At 38.0% G+C, this 17,889-nt stretch overlaps 1 protein-coding gene across 1 annotated transcript in view; it reads left to right on the top strand.

Moving 5' to 3' along the window:
- Positions 1-4,996: 4,996 nt before the first annotated feature.
- The window catches only part of LOC124257652 (collagen alpha-1(I) chain-like), an 87,748-nt gene continuing 74,855 nt past the window's right edge, over positions 4,997-17,889 (top strand). The window contains exon 1 of the mRNA XM_046691762.1: positions 4,997-5,376. Coding sequence (XP_046547718.1) covers positions 5,214-5,376 — 163 coding nt within the window. The 5' untranslated portion in view covers positions 4,997-5,213. The remainder of the gene's footprint in view (positions 5,377-17,889) is intronic.

The following is a 17,889-nucleotide window of genomic DNA, read 5'->3' as shown; positions in this document are numbered from 1 at the left end:
TAAATTCATCTGAGAAAGTTGGAATGTTTGGATATCGAGTCTAAAATGTCCCCACACCCCATGCTTGTCATAAAATACGGATCGTGTGTCATAATACCCAGATGATTCTCATGGTGGTTATAAACCACTTATTTCATTTGGAATCTGGAATAATGCTGACTGGCATAAACAAACAGTATTTATTCACGTTTTCGGCCAAGAGGGTAGCCCTGTGGTTATAGTGTTTGATAGTCACATTAGTGGGTTTGAACACTGATTTGGGTTTGTAAGTTATAAATTGTTAATTACTCAATGATTCAGATTTCTTTGAGATAGCTTTATGCTTGCAACAATTGTCAATTAAATTTCTAAAATTTGAAAAGAAATTCCCTAATTCATGTTCATAGTAGTGTAATTTTATGAGCTTTATGAATGTTTATGGTATGCTGCCTGTATTTTACTTATTCGATAGGAAGGGCACTTTAGTGTGATACCTTTTGCTCAATCCATTATCTGATGGTATGGCTCTGTTGAGCTAAGCCTTTAATGCTTTATTTTACATTCTTGCACTGAATGAAAGTTAAAATAAAGGTTAAAATACCCTTGAAATTTATGAAAATAGAGTCATGATTTTTCCTAATTTTGCCAGTGCAAATGCACTTAGTTTGGAGTATTAGAGTGATTGAGTGAGTTTGGTTTTACGTCGCTTTAAGCAACAATCCAGCAATATCACGGCAGGGGACACCTGAAATCTTGGAGTACTAGAAGACTCCTTGCTCTGCCTTTGATAAGCAATTGTACACTTATATGTACTTTGTTATATTGGTTCAGCTGGATCAAGTACTAAATACCTTTCCCGAATTCGCTGACATGTGATTATTCCTTATGTCCTTTAGTCATAATGATATTGTCAAAGTAACTTGGAGTTTAATTTTGATAGATCAAGTTTGTAACTGGACTTGGTTTGTGGAAAATGTAACCCGATGATGGTGTAACGATGATGTAATGAATTACGGCTAATAGTTTCCAACTGGTAGATACGATCAGAGACCTTGCTCAGACCTGTTGCCTAGTGACATGGAGAAAACTTGTATTTTCTGCTAGTCATTAGAAGTGTGTTTTCGTGAATGTCTTAATGTTCTTCCACGTGGCAAACCCACAGGGACTGTTCGAAAGGAGGACATGCCACCAAGCAATGATGGGGGAGGAGGACACCTTGGGACTTGTTTGTTTCTAACTGGCCAGACAGACTAAACAAGGATCCTTGCTTGTGACAGTTTGTTGGTGTGTTTATTTCTTAATGTCCAGTTTTTGTTCAGTGTGGATAACAGTGAATGAGGCTGAAGGGGTCTTTGTCGGCACAGGTACTACAGATACGTACCCCAGGTACGTTTCTGTATACAGATATGTACCCTAAACAAAGTCAAAATACAGAAACGTACCCGGTACCCTAAAAGGCGGACGAGTCCATATTCCGCAATCCAGAACCAAAACCACATGTAGTTGTTACCGTTCAACTGATTCCGAGCGGTATTCATCATCGCGAAATATCCGTTACTGTGTATTCTCATTACTTACATAACGCAATCAAATGTATCTAATACAACAGTATGGCAGTTCCGGTCAAGAATACGACACAATCGGAATGGAATCATCCTAGGGTACGTTTCTGTATTCTCATTATGGCCAGGGTACATAATGAGGGGTACATATCAGTAGTACCCGTGCCGACAACGACCCCTTCAGCGTGAATGAGAGAGTGTTGATTTAAAGCCATAATATATACACATTTGCTAGAGCTGCATTTCACACAACACATGTTTTTGTATAGATAATCAAACCCAGCTTTGTGGTTTGACTGAAGATGCTATAACCATTTGGCTTCCCTTCTTATTTTTATAGGGGTGGTAGGGTAGCCTAGTGGTTAAATCGTTCGCTCGTCACACGGTATGCATAAACATCTAACATGGGTACAATTTGTGAAGCCCATTTCTGGTGTCCCCTGCAATGATATTGCTAAAAACGGTGTAAAACCATACTAAGTCGGTCAGTTAGTCAGTCTTATTCTTCTATAATTCTTCTATGTAAATTGTGTAATATTACTTAATGTAGCCTTCTGGGGAAGCTCAATAGGTTCAGCCAAAATGTTGCATAGAGCCATGCCAGGATCTGCTGTCTGTGGGTTTGAATCTCAGATACCCTTGTCCACAGTATGCAGTGTAAAATGGACTAGTTCTCATGAATATAACCACATCCCCAACCAGGAGACTGCGTGGGTTTAACCTGATGGAACAGTGCAGCCTGTGTGGGCAGGACAGTGACTTCTTGGAATTGTTTGTTTCTGATAACTCCATACTGGTGTGTCCTGACAAGGAATATACAAATGAAGCTTACGCTGCTTGAGACTAGACTTAGTCCCTGAATATATATAATTTTGTTTGTAACAAACAAACCCATTTAAGTTGAAAAAGAGCCCCAGGGAGACCAGATATTCAGATGTTTCAGGGACTGTGAGACAGTCTATGCTTGATAATTTTTAGCTGTCTCATACCTGATATATATTATATTTGTACATATTGGTATGTGTAAACATCTAACATTTGGTGATATTTAGAAGGGCACTGTTACACCTACAGAGGTGATCATCCGAATGAACGAACCGGTTAAACTAAAATTTGTGTAACAGAGGTGAGGTGAGGTGAAATTGGGTTTAACGTCGTGCTTGAGAATATTTCGCTCATGTGACGACGTGCATGCATGTGCATGTGTATGTGCAGCTGCTTGTACTAGCCCAGACTGAAGCTGGTTTTATAGTGCTAGCCCACTGAGATACCATGCTGCAGTGAAGCATGAATACCCCACTCAGACACATTATACTGACTCCGAGCCGACCAGTCCTTGTTGTACCCATTAATGCTGAGCGCAAGGCAGGGACCAACAAGTACCATATTTTAACGTCTTTTGGTATGACGCGGTCGGGGATCAAACCCGCGACCTTCCGCTCTCCGGGCGGACGGTGTTACCACTACACCAGGGAGGCAGTCTGTGTAACAGAGACCACATAATAATCTTATTGGGTCTCTGGTGTTAGGGAAGTATTTGTTTCTCAGCAGCCTTTTGTCGTTAAATTCCATGATCACATGACAACTGCCTTAGTCAGGCAGTCTCAAGATCTTTGAGAAAAATATGTAAGAGGAGTCCAACTCAAGTCTAGAATGTTTGGGCCAGTCTAATTGTTCTCACCTCTTCTAGAATTTTATTTATTTTATAGTTTTAGATATATATATTTTTAGGCAAGATAAATTTATTTCACGGTGTCAATGTCAGTCAACAACTACCTATATATTTTCAGTTAAAACAGTTTGTTAGATTTATTACCAAATAAGAGTATGATGAATTGGTTTATATCTCAACCACTGTACCCTGGTATATTATTGGATGCTACATGAATGATATGTATGGATTGTTTAGACATGTATTATTAACAAGGAGTTGTAGACAGTATTCTTGATTGGACTGTTCAACCACTGTACGTTTTGGTTTAAATACAACCTGATCTAAATGACACTTTTCCTTAAACTCATCTTAAAAATTGCATGTTTTATTTCCATATTTTCATGCTTATAGTGCTTTCTGTGGTATTTCTGGATTAGCATATGTCCCTTATGCTGATTGTTAGAGGTGGCACACTGGATTGGATGAGCAGACCTGGTGACGTGACAGCTTGGATTGTTGCTCACACTGTAAGTCAGTGGATTGGATGGTCCCGATTCGGTTGTACAGGCTGCAATTGTATAGAGCTGTTCAGTGTGACATTAAAGAAACAACGACCAAAACCAACCAAACAACTTCAAAGGGCACTATGATCCATGGTCTGGTGCTCATGTCCATTCAATGTGTAGATGTAACTAGTGACTTGTGTCATACTAAAATATTTTGTAGCTGGTATAATTACTGGTATAGACTAATGCACGTCATTGTACTTGGGCCTGCACACAAAATAAGAGCACTGTGAATGACTTGATACATTTTTTGATAAGGCAAGGAGTGAATGGCTCTTGTTTTCTCATTTTATATATGCTAAGATGTTAAAGGGTCCCCCACTTAGTCCTCATCTGCTATGGACTCCCTTGGGACAATATGAACTGACCAGCTGAATTTGTCATTTGGCTCTGAAATTATCATGTTTTGAGGGGGCAGACCATTTGGGCTGGGTGTTTTAAAAGGAAAAACAATGTTCCAGAAAATGCTTAAAACATAATTCTGCTTCAGTTGAAATTAAATTGCTTGATATCTCTGTGGATGTCATGAGAGTAATATGTTGGAGAAAAACATGGTTTAGGGTCTTCCTTTTAGAGAAAAGAGCTGTGTCTTTAAGTATTCACTAAACAAAATATTCTATAACAAAAATTCTAAGCCTCAAATTACTGGTTGGTTTTTCCATATTTTTCCATAGTTGAATTGTAATGTCAATATTGTTTGAGCTATGTCTTATGATGCTAACTCTTCTAGATACAGTAAGTTCATTACCTCTTAAGTGTTTGTTACCAATAATTACGTTTTCTATATTTTTTTATTCATAAAGGATATCATTTCTTTAATTTCTCAAAATTTGAATTTGACATTTTGAAAGAATTTTGATACTAAAGAAGTTTAGAAGTGTTTAAGAAACTATTTCAGAAAATATGAAAATACTTCATTAAATATTACTTCCTCAAGTTTCACTTATGATCAAGTGCAAAATGTGATAATGAATGTAAGATCCTGAACTGTAGAATGTTACTTTCCACTGAACCAATAGTCCTAATAGAGCACAGATGGCATAACACAAATTAGCCTGTGGGCAGTCAAAGGTCAGTTAAATCTTGACCATGTCAGCAAGGTAACATGTTCCCTCCCCCAGCCCCACATCCCCTAGTCCAGTGCTATATAGCCCAGTGTAATGGTACCATTGCTAGGAGCAGGGCTAACACGTCAGCAGTTTCTCTGTGAACCAGCGTCCCTTCTCTGTGCTGGTCTTGGAGGAGCACTACTGCTGCAGGAGGCACACGGCACGCTTGAGGTCTCTTAACACTCCTTAGCTACATCAGGCCTAGCAGCTCGTGAAACAGCTCACGAGGGCAAGGACCAATTTCAGTAATCCTGTCCATGTAATGGCTTCCTAGGATAGACAGAAGAAGACAAAGATAAAGAGAGGAAAGAAAAAAGAAAAAGGTTTAGGGAGGAATGCAAGGATGGGGACAGGAACTGTGCTAGGAATAGGGACCCAAGTATCTTTCAACTTGCTCAGCCAAGGAATAAGATGTGTTAAACTGACACCAATGTTTGTGATATTAGCAATTGTAGTATTGACTGTGTCTCCAGTCACAGAATCGGCCAATGTGAAATTACAACCAGGTGAGTGAAGCATGTTTTCCACAACTTCAACTTGAAACAAAAGAACTCTGATCTGTTACTCTTTTATCAGTCACTGACCTCATTCCTAGTCCACTGATAAAACAACCCCAATCTCAACTGGTGGTATCCATAGCCAGCTCTCACACAGAAATTCAATACCCCTGTCAATGCTGCAGAAAATGTAATCATTCAACCAAGGGTTGGAAAGAATGTCTTGGAGGGCGACAATGCTTCCAACATGTGCATACACAACTGTTGGTCATCATATGCACTATGGCTTGCACTGTCTTGCCACCTTGCAAAGGGATCTTGAAAATGATGACTTGGCTGGAAGTGTTATCAATGACACCTGACACCCTCTGATAACACACATTTCTCACTGTCACATGGTAAATGTTGGACACTTTCAGGAAGAAAGATTCAGTGTTGAGTTGACTGAAGACTTTAACCTCAAAGGCTTGGAAACCCATCACAGTACATGTACTGAGAACAGTATCCATTATTGTTTGAGATCAGAATGTTCCTTTGTCTCCAGTAGACTTGACAATGGAAAATGTATAATGAGCCTCTCAAAGATAAAGGAGTTAAGAAACACCTTATTCTTTCATGTTACTATGGTAACTCTGCCATGAGAGATGAACTACAGTAATGTGAACAAGCATTTGGTTTTCTTTAACTTCTCTCGAGTAGTATATATTTGTGTAAAGGGCCTTGTCATATTTTTACAGTTTCTCGTGAAAGGTTGATCTTTATGCTATCTCAATGTCTTAATAATATCTGACAATGGGCCTTGAAAATGTTTCTTGTTTAGGTTTAATACAGATCTTGTATTTTTTATCCAGGGGTTACAAGATATATTTGATGATTACATCATATTGTTGTCCCTTTCTGAGATGGTATCATTCATTGTCCTCCTGGTTTCAATATTTAAGGCATTTAATCAAGCAAGAAGTAAAATTTAAGATCACTTGGATGAATGAATATTTATCAGGATATGATACTAGAGTACCAGTTCCACATAAGGTAATGATGTGTATGTTCAGATTTAAAAACAATGAAGTGTTGTTGAATGATTAAGGAGTGGAACATCTTTTATTGACACATTTTTTCAATTGTTTTTCTGTTGGTGTTTGAAACTATATATAATCCAGTGTTAATGATAGCTGGAAATGTTGAAGGATTCGTTTTCACCCGCAGTCTTGTAAACCACTAGTTGCCTTAGCCCAGTTATGGGGTCTATTGGGTTCATTAGGTTTTTGAAGCTGTTGTAGTGTATAAAACACATGAAAGATAAGTGCATTAAGTGATATTGTCAATTGTGAACAACAAAGATTATAACATTTTATTGAAGTAAAAGTGACATTTTGAAAGGGAATGAGCAAGTTTTGCTGAATCAGCACTTAATAGGATTGAGATTTCTCAAATGAGTACAAATAAGGTCAGATTAAAATGTTTCTTGTTCATCTCACTGATACATCAATCAGTAGTTATGACTTACCAACACCAACTATACACGGCTCAAGGTTTCCCCCACACCAGGCCCATTTAGTTAAACTCAAAACCATACAATAGCATTATTCGGAAGCTTGTGACTGCAATATGGGCAAGCCATAGAAAAACTTGGACTACATAAAGCCTGTTTTTCATTTTTTCAGATTATAGCAACTCATGTCAGTCAATAGACTATCTGTCTATATTCATTGCCAAGTTTCCTTGTTGGAATGAGTGAGTGAGTGATTGCGAGTGAAACGTTACTCTGAATATATCAAAACTACAAATGTAGCATGAAAAGGGTTAATCTAAACAAAGACTATATTTATAAGGCTGAATAACAGGAGTTCTCTAAGGGTACTCCCAAGTATTAAGGAACATTCAGGTCCAATAATATTCTAAGTTGATAATGGGACATGCATGGGCTGCTAAAGCTGAGAATGGGATGAATATAGATTGAACATATGCAGTAGGGTTACTAGGATGGTGTCACTAACTGACATGATGGATTGTACCCATGTGGAACTTGAACCTGATGTGATGGTGAACAAGTTGTTTGTCCACTGGACCAGTCCTCCCACACACAGTATTAATACTGGGACAAAATGCACCTTGGAAACAAGCCTCTCTCAGAATAATTCTTCATGATTGTTTGCTGTTCAGCAAATCTGACAGGCCTTAGGACACAGAGACCCAATTCTGTCCAGAATGTCCATACAGAAATGATTGTCTTGCATTGTGTTGGTGGTGGGGAAGGTGGAAGAATTGGGCGGAGCTTGCCATCCTAGCTGTACAACAGGAACAATTCTGTTGGGTATGCAGCGCACATGTTCCAGTCAGCCATTACAGCTAAGTCTCTTCACATGCTGTGGTATTGTCATACTGCCCTACTTAACTGGGAGACATTTGCTTCCAGTACCTGCATGTGCTACTCTCCCATGGTGATACCACTGCCTTTCAAGTCTGGAGAAGACAGCAGACAGTTGGACATTGAACAGAGAAACAGATGTGGCAGACAGACATGCCTACATCAAACAAGCAGGTGCCAGAAAAAAAATGAGGAAAGACATGCAGGGAGGAAGGTGACAAGCAGAAGGCAGACAAAGGGACAGTGGTTTCACAGAAAAGCAGGGGAAATATAAGTGGACATGTTCAAACAGAAGATGATGTACAAACAGTTACAGAAAGGAGAAAAAGACGAGGAGACAACATACAAGCAGTTGGTGAAAAAGCAAAAGTCAAACAGACAACAGACGAGTATTTGTGACAGACAGACAGACAGACAGACAGACAAGCAAACGACAAGCAGACATAGAAATCAAACAGATTACTAACAAACCAATAACAGAGAAGTGGACAGACATGAAGAAAGACGAGCACATCACTGAAAAGCAACAAGCAGATGGCAAACAACAATATGAAATGAACAGATAGCAGATGACGAACAAACCGAGTATAACAAACCGATTACAGATATGTATCAGACAATCAAGCAGTCAACAGGAAGGTTTTACCCAGTTTGATGTTGGTGTCTATGTGGCTTGTGTTCTGCAAGATTCTGCTTGTGGTATCTTCATGACATTAATGAAGCATTGGTTCTTGTGTGTTTAACATTATTGTGAATGTTCGTATAAACTGGACACACATCCCAGAGGCTTATTGGATTTGATGCCTATTTGTTTGTAATCTGAAACTGAAATTTGTTAGAAAGACAGCTGATTTACAGATTCCAACTTTATTCTGGAATAAAGAAGTTGAAATTCCAAAATCACTCTGATAACGCTCTTGGCAGAAGTTGATGTCTATCTTTCTCTGAAGTCTACAGCTTTAAAGTTCCACTAAAGATATTGAAATAACATACATGCCATATGTGGAATAAAACACACTCAGTGAGGTAGAAAGAAAGAAAGTGGTTAATATTTTCCATTATGGTTTGATAGTTCTCATGTGTTAAAGGTTCACCAGTTTCATAAGCTACTTCCTGTCCCAAAGTATGCTGGGACGTTGTTTGACCTCTCTCCATCGCCCAACGTGATAATATTTGAATCTGTTTCTAATTTTAACTGTCAACCAGCCTTCACTGTACTCTTAAGACAGAAAGCAATTCAGACTTATGAAAAATTCATTTACACTCCAAAAACATTGTCTCCATAAATCAACCCTGTGTTTGTAATTAGACCCTATTACTCTAGTGGAGGGTTCACAGAACAACTTTGCAGCCTGTGAAAGAGAGGTGTCCCCACCATGTGGCACAAGTATCACCTCACCTCGCCCATATTGTTACTTTTGGGGGAGGGTCAGATTTCATGATGCTAATCTCCCTTGTAGAGACAAATATGCCAGCTAAGCGCTTTAGGCTTCATTGAACTCTCAGTCCTGATTGGTCAATAACTGAAGTTCCCATGTATTTGAAAGTGAATGCATGAAGTTTCTCAGATAACTTGTGTCAATGATAGTAAATATGAGAATAATAATGAATCCATTTAGTGCCAGAATTCATAGATACTGATTGCCACTTCGAAATATGTAAGTCATGGTTGCATATTTGCTTTGTTAGTGCCTTGTGGAACCAGTGGGTCATGGTGACTGTAGGGATAGATTTTGCTTCAGTGGTCCTTGCTCTAGTGCAAGCTCTCATCTGTAACTTTCCATGACTTGCAGGCCTGCATTCATCTAATGCATTGGATATCATCAATAACGATAAGGTTCCTTAGGCTTATGATATGTGACAAGTGATAATAAACTTCACATGGTATCCTTTAAACTTCACGTGGTATCACACATTACACTTACATATGACTAGAAATATAGAACTGAGGGGAAATAACCTACCAAAACTAAGAGCCTTTAAAACATTTCTGTATGTTTGAAACACATGGTAGAGGATTCAAACTGTATTCTGACAAGTATGCCAGTTATCAGAGATAAGTCCCCAAGAACACACCACACAGGACACACTACACAAGATGGTTGAAATGGCTTCCCATGTCTGTTGTCACATGACCCACTTTGCTCATCTAGAGATTGACATATATAGGTTTAAAAATAGATCATTTTGCTAGAAGGCTTAAAAATAACAGCAGTAATGTTATTTGATTATTTTTTCAGAAAATATTAGTTTTGAGAAAAGTGTTACTTTCTTTGTGGCAAGATAACATTAGTTGATGACATGGTTGAATAAACACAGATTTGATTTCATTTCTCTGTCAATGAACTTTTGCATTTGTTTTTTAGTCAGTTGTGCTGAGGCAGGAAATGGTGCAAGAAACTTGAAGAGTTGTGTTTCTGGCAGATGACTGCCTGATATTTGTTAATGCTTAAGCCATTTTGGTTATTTTAGAATAGCTTTGGAGTCCTTATCATATTTTCAGAGTTTAATGGCTCTCTCGCTCATTTTGTACACGTAGTGTACCCACAATACAAAGTTGATAGGTATGTTTAATGTAAAATATATTTGTAAAATGAATGTAAAACTTTAACTTAACATGTTCAAGAATGATCTTTTTGAAGTCAGTTCTAAAAACCTCTTTGCGTCTATTTTAGTTTGCCCCCTTTTATTGTCCAAATGAAATTTGTAAAAGTATTACAAGCATTTGTCTGTTGACTAAGAATTAGGGCTTATGGTCAATGGTGTGTTATTTAGGTGTTATTCTCCATGTGATAAACTGATATAGCATCTCTGTATGATGAAGGTAATCAACTGCTAATGTGGGATATTAAACTTGATACAAGGTTGTTGAATGGGTCTGAGGTTACAATTCATCCGAGCCTTGTTACTCTTATAATTTACCAAAAGACGTTAAAATATGGTACTTGTTGGTCCCTGCCTTGTGCTCAGCATTAATGGGTACAACAAGGACTGGTCACCACACAGTCAATATAATGTGTCTGAGTGGGGTATTGATGCTTAACTGCGGCATGGTATCTCAGTGAGCTAGCACTATAAAACCAGCTTAAGTCTGGGCTAGTACAAGCAGCCACACATACAAATGCATTCACGTCGTATTCTTAAGTACGATCTTAAACCCCATTTCACCTCACCTTGCTCTCATAGTTCCATGGGAATCCCAGTTGTATTGAATGGTAAGTAGTCTTGTTGAGTCATTTAGCTTCATTGTAGTACGCGGGGCGGTGGGGTAGCCTAGTGGTTAAAGCGTTGGCTCGTCACACCGAAGACCCGGGTTCGAATCCCAACATGGGTACAATGTGTGAAGCCCATTTCTGGTTCCCCCACCGTGATGTTGCTGGAATATTGCTAAAAGCGGCGTAAAACCAAACTCAGTCAGTCAGTCATTCGAGTACGCAACCTAGTGAGGAAGTCTTGCTGATCTTTTCCTTCAACACACCAATATAAATCACAGGGAAACTATCATTTTGAAATCAAATCTTGTTCCCATGAAAACATAATGAACATAATTGCTGTCTAATAGATTACCAGTATTTTCTTCCAACAAAGTGTGGCATATGTAATATATTTTCTGTAAACCTGGGCCTGATATTTTGCCTAGCTCTAGTGTCTGTTTTGCCTTTTTGTATCAGACAGGCGAAAAAACCCAGGATATTGTGACATAGAAATTAATAACCTTATCAAACCACCTGCTTGAAAAGGATTTCTATTTGGTGTGAACATTATTTTCAAAATTAGTTTTGATATTTTCCCTGTGGCTATGGGAGGAACCATTATGTTGATAATATTCTTACTGATGAGTTCTCCAGAAGGGTCTTCAAGAAGGTCATGCATCAGGTCAAGCAAGGTCAAAGTTCATTTTGGCTGTTCCATAATATTGGAGATTTTCTATTTCTAACTGTTCTGAGCAATATGTTAACAGCAGTGACTGATCCTATCAGACATTTGTGCATAGTCTGTTAATTTTGTAAATCTGAGTGTCACATGAGGCTGAAACATTGGCATTCGTTTAATGAACACCTGGTGTGTAACTGACCTTTAGTAATTCATTCATGGAATTTTCATTGCTATATTGCTTTTATGCCAAATGGAATCTTTTTGTCAAATTGTTGAGCCGTGTTATTTTCTAGTTTGATATTTTATCTTATACAGGTCATCGTTTTTCTAGGATTTGAGAAAAATGTCATTTTGGGGTTTCTCAACAATTTGTAAGTGACATACTGGGTACATAAGTAATGTTTGGGATGTTATTTAGTTACAAAGCACTTCTATGCATGAAATATTCTGTCATTTGCCGTTTTTTAGGAAAATGACACACCAGTGGGTTTGCTCTTTTATGCTGGAAACAAATATGTTGTAAAATAAAATGTTGGGCTCCAACGTTTCAGAGAAAAATGTGAATAGCTTGTTTTGCTGTGATATATTCGATCTCAAGAGACATTTGATTTTTTGTTTATACCTTAGAGTTGTACACTTGCAATGTTTCATGTCTTCCACACAAAAAGAAGTTGTTTTATATACATCCTTCATTTGTTAGTTTGAAAAAGAGACCAGTAACCTTCTTTAGACAGGGATTAAAAAAGCCAATGTATGTTTAAACCACAGTTGCTGGAGACATGATCGAATCATCTGCAATAAGTTGGGAGCTGAATTACTTAACTGAGGGGGCGGTGAGGTAGTCTAGGGGTTAAAGTGTTCGCTCGTCACACTGAAGACCTGGGTTCGATTCCCCACATGGGTTCACTTTGTGAAGCCCATTCCTGGTGTCCCCTGACGTGATATTGCTGGAATATTGCTAAAAGCGGCGTAAAACTAAACTCACTCACTCACATAACTGAGATTCACACTGATAGCAGATTCGGTACAACGGATAACCCTGTAGTCCATGATTATTTGTTAACAATGATTAACACAGCTTTTATGGCTACGGTAACTCTCAGCATAAATTCCAGAAAAGAAGTGCATGGCCTCTCCACCACTGGAACATATTCCAAGAATATTTTCTAACACATGTTTGTCATTTATTGTTTGAACTGGTGGAATTAAGTTTTAAAGATTGTGAGGAATTTTAAAGCTTTACAAATTGAGAGAGACCTGTAAAAGCAGATTTCTCTGTAACTTGAGCCAAGATCGTGTTCTGGCTAAGACTTTTTAGAATTTATGTAGAATGTTTATGACGATAAATGGACATATTTCCCAGTTTGTTTGAGACTCAAGTGAATTTGACTTTCTCTTCTGATGTTTGACTGAGAAAATTGTCATCCACAGAATGAAAACAAGTATCAAGAGGATTTTACTGTGATGTTTTCACTCACTCACTCACTCACTCACTCACTCACTCACTCACTCACTCACTCACTCACTCACTCACTCACTCACTCACTGTTAATGAGAGAGGATAACTCAGATACATTGGATCACTGAAACTCAACACTAAGGAAAATGGTAAGCTTGTACTGCCCTACTGGAAGCACTATCCAATATCTATATGAAAAATTGTGTGTTGCCTAATGCTGAACAATTGTACTTCAGAAAATTCAATATGGCCGCTTTACATGTCTGCAACCTGTTATGGGTGATCTTTTCATGATCTGATGTCCAATGAATAATGCACTTGACATTTATAAATAAACGAAGCCCAGTGAGAAACTGAAAAGGATGAAGAAAAGCAGGATGTTGTTGATGCTGCAGTGATTCATCTATAACCAGAGATCATCACGGCTGTATATGTGACCTTTAAGGGAATAAAATCCCATATCAAACCCCCTTCACTTCTATGTTAACTTCCAGCTTCTTCACTTCCAGAATCAGTGATTCAGATCAGATTAACCTCTTGTACGTTTTAAGTCTTTGTGATATGACTTACACATTTTTCATGGCATGGATTATTGGAGTTTATGAACTCAAAATTTCATTATTGGCAGCTGGTATATTCTAAGCATAGCTAACTCAATGACCTGTTTGTGAGTGAGTGAGTGATGTTGCACTACCTTATGTAAGAAGGAATTAAACTGGGTGTTTTGGGACCGTTCATAATTTATGGCCGGGGGGTGATGAAGATTTTTATGGAGAAGCATGAACAATGTGAATACCCCCCCTAAACTTTATGTACAAAGTAAGTGACCCCCCTGCATGTCATGTACAAAATCAATGGCCATCCTCCTCCCACTTCCATTATTTTTTAAGCATAATTTTTAAATATTTAAATGTACAAAATTGCTGACCCCCCTAGAAACATGTACAAAATTGCTGACCCCCTACCTCCTCACAACAAAATGGGTGGGAACCCCACCCCCACCCCTCTTTAAAAAAACTCACCATCACCCCCCAAGCCATAAAGTATGAACAGTCCCTCACAGTGACACAGTGAATATTTAAGACAGCAGGCTGGCTAGGGACATCTGTATGCAGCATTATCAAATTCACAAATTATAGCTGACTAGTTACTTATTTGCAGATTATTCATAAATGTTTCAGGATGTTTGGGGTAGTTTGAAATGTATGCACATGCCTTTGCAAGTAATATTTCTGTAAAGTATACTTTTGAAGATATAAATGAATGTACTTACTTGACTACCATGATGAATTAAATGTCCATGTCAAACGGATATATCGGAAATATCGCACAAATGATTTAACAGAAAATGAGTGTGGTAATTTTCACAGTGTAATGCCTTGAAAAGACTTCAAGGGAATATCTACTTCCAACATTTACATTTGAAAGGATATTAATACAGGTCCAGGCAAAAATAGTTTACACTTTGTGATTTTGTAATGTTGTTGCAACACATTGTGTCTAGACAGTTATATGGAAGCACCTCACGTGATGACAGACACATTGTTCCCCGTGCACACAGGATATGTGTATTAACCCTCATTCTGCTGGTGAATTTGGACTGGTATAACACCAGGGGTTCATTCAATGTTGGGCTTGTACTCTAAACAGTTTAGATGCTGAACAAATTCCTTCGGAACTGCACTTTAAATGTAATGTTACTGCTTTTGTTTCTTTTCTTAAACTCTTAAACTATATTTTTATAAATCTCATCAAAAAGAACTTTAAATATTTAAATATTTCACTACATCAATATTTAAATGTTATAATTATAACTTGAAATAAGCAACTGTAGAAAATCCGATTTTGAGTTTTCGTTTTGGTCTAAGGCTCAACAGATGGTTTTCTTATATTATAGGATCTTTAATCCTTTAGACCCATGAAGATCTGGGTTAGAATCTTGATCTTCAGTAACCCATGCTTGTCGTAAGAGGTGACTAACGGGATCGGATGGTCAGGCTCGTTGACTTGGTTGACACATGTCATTGGTTCCCAATTGTGTAGATCGATGCTCATGCTGTTGATCACTGGATTGTCTTGTCCAGACTCGATTATATACAGACCGATGCCATATAGCTGGAATATTGCTGAGTGTGGCGTAGAACTAAACTAAATGACAAGCGTGGGTTACTGAAGGTTCATCCTAACCCAGACCTTCAGGGGTTACACCCTCATTAAAGTAGTCCTCATGTCATAATTCTGTACTAAAGGTACTGATTGTAGCGCTGATCAGGGAACTCAGCTAAATGCACAATAAATGATACGATGTGTGAAAACATCAACCTTAGATGCATGTATTGTTCAGTGTATGTATCATCTTCCAAGGAAAAACAAAAGAGCTCACTTCCTGGCAATTTCACTCTAAACATCACACATTATGTGTAAATGCAGCATTTACAGTCACTGTCATTATTCACTAATAACTAGATCCATATAAAAGTGAAATATATCTGATTAAATGATGGTATGATAACAAGATGATTCTAACTCTAAAACTACCTTGAGTCTATCTTTAAGGATAACAGCTATGACAGTCAAAGTGCTAGGGTCATTACAAAATGTTCACAACTATGAAACTACCTTCAGTCTGTCTTTAAATATATCATTTAGGACAATCATAGTAACTTTGAAACTACCTTGAGTCTGTCAGTAAGGATAACAGTTAATGATGCTTAAGGATTATGGTGGTAGCACTACAATTGCTTCAAAGAAATTGTATGTCTGAAACTAACGTAAATCTATGAAATACACAATGCCATTTTTAACGTAAATCTGTTTTTTAGAGCCAAAGTACAATCACTTTCTGAGTTTTGTCCTGTTCTGAAACCGTCTTGATACTTTATGTTATTGCCTTACAGACTTGTAATAAGCATTAAACATATCATGTTGTAAATTAGCCCGATTCTAAGTAGGTCATGATTCGTTTGATGAATGTAGGTCACTTACATTCTAAACAATACTGTTCTCTGTTCTCTGTTCCTGGTCAGATGGCTTTGGTTTTCAATGTGTCGACATGTAGGTCTGTTCCTGCACAGAATGTTCAGCAGAAGCTTCATGTGTTTTCCGCCAATAACGTAAGCCTTTGTAGCGAGGCCTTTGTGAAAACACAAATACATTTGCCCGCTAAACAAATTTCAGTAACCCTTACAACATGACGAAGCTCCAGGGTTTCATTCATTTTAAGTCCATAATTAGTGCTTTGATTGAAATTGAGGCATTATATCTGTGCATATTGGGTAACCGTACACATGTAATTGATGTTCTCATCACATTTTAAAAGACAGTGGGGGTTTTGAGTGACTCAAATCACATGTGCTGTGATTCAAAATTGGCCAAGCCTTGTTACACTTTATCTTGGCCAGAAATCTAAAAAAATGACTGGTATGACTGGCTTGTGTTTTTATTGTTAATATTTAAATTTTGTATTTCAAACATAATAATAATGGATCAGGTGGCCAGGAGTTTTGCATTTGGTATTACACTTTCCCAATAAAGTACTAGTATTCTTTGGGGTAGAGTCATTGGAACCCTCTCTCTCAGAGTGAGCACCAAATCTCTTTACTGAGAATGTACCATCCCAAATGCAACATTTGTTAAGCAAGACTCTTCTAAAAGGCATTGTGTATTATACATAACCCAGATGGATTGCACTAGAAACCACTTGATTGTTTACAATCCACCTTGCTACAGCTGAAATTTTGCAAATAAACTCATAAGCAATGATGATATGTTCATTCATTTGTTCTTTCCTTCCTTCATTTGCTCACTCACTCACTCGTGCCGACTCTAACCCAAGCTCACTCACTACTCAGTAACAATGAGAGGGTGTGATTTCATTGTATTTTTTTCAGTACCTGCACTCAGTGCAACCTGGCTTATAGGTTTGGCTGCGCCATCAAAATTTTGGTTGCACCATAACATAATGTAACTGGTTCTAAACGGTAACATTAATACTTGTTTAGCAATTTTCATAACAAGTACAGTCAAATCCCGATGAGTCGAATGCCGGTGTCTCGAATATTATGCATAACTCGAAGTACCTGTCGGTCCCGACCATTCCCTGTTATAATTGTCATCATTCGAATACCGGTTACACGAATTCGTCTCATAAATACACACGATGACTCGAGAAGGAAATTTGGTCCCAAACAGCAATCTTGTATACATAAGCCGAAGTCAGTCAATGAGAAGTTGATTGGTGTAGCAAACTGATCCAATTAACAAACCAGCGCGCGGCTCACACCTTTCCGCCATTGACGGGTGAGTTCAAAAGGTAGATTAGTGATTTTATGGAAATCACTGTCTGTGCTAATCAGACTGGAACTGATAAGGTGTCCCTATTAGTGATATGGAAATCATTAGATAAACAAATGCTTAGGCGGAGGAATTAGGACTGGATCATCATTTTTTCTACCCTCATAGACATACCTATGTCTCGAATACATCGATAAGTCGAATTTTTTACTTGGTCCCCAGCTATTCGACTCATCGGGATTTGATTGTACTCAGTATCAGATACATTCAACAGAACATGACCCCAATGATGGTAAATTATGAATTATTCTGGAGGACTTATTGTTACCTTCACTGGGCACCAGCCATTTTGAACATCAGTACAGGTTGTAAATTGCGAAATCGCACCCTGAATGATCATGTCACCTTTCACTTACTATCCTTCAATAAAGATGCTTTGTACACCTACATGTAAAATGGTAAATGCCTTACATGCTAAAGCATTGTTTGCTGCTGAAGACTATCAGTTGTTGTAGAAGACTCACTA

This window comes from Haliotis rubra, unplaced genomic scaffold (genome assembly GCF_003918875.1).
Source record: "Haliotis rubra isolate DU_JTF1 unplaced genomic scaffold, ASM391887v1 Scf67, whole genome shotgun sequence".
NCBI lineage: Eukaryota > Metazoa > Mollusca > Gastropoda > Lepetellida > Haliotidae > Haliotis > Haliotis rubra.
Note: the sequence above shows the minus strand (reverse complement) of the source record. Positions and strands in the feature narration are given on the sequence as shown.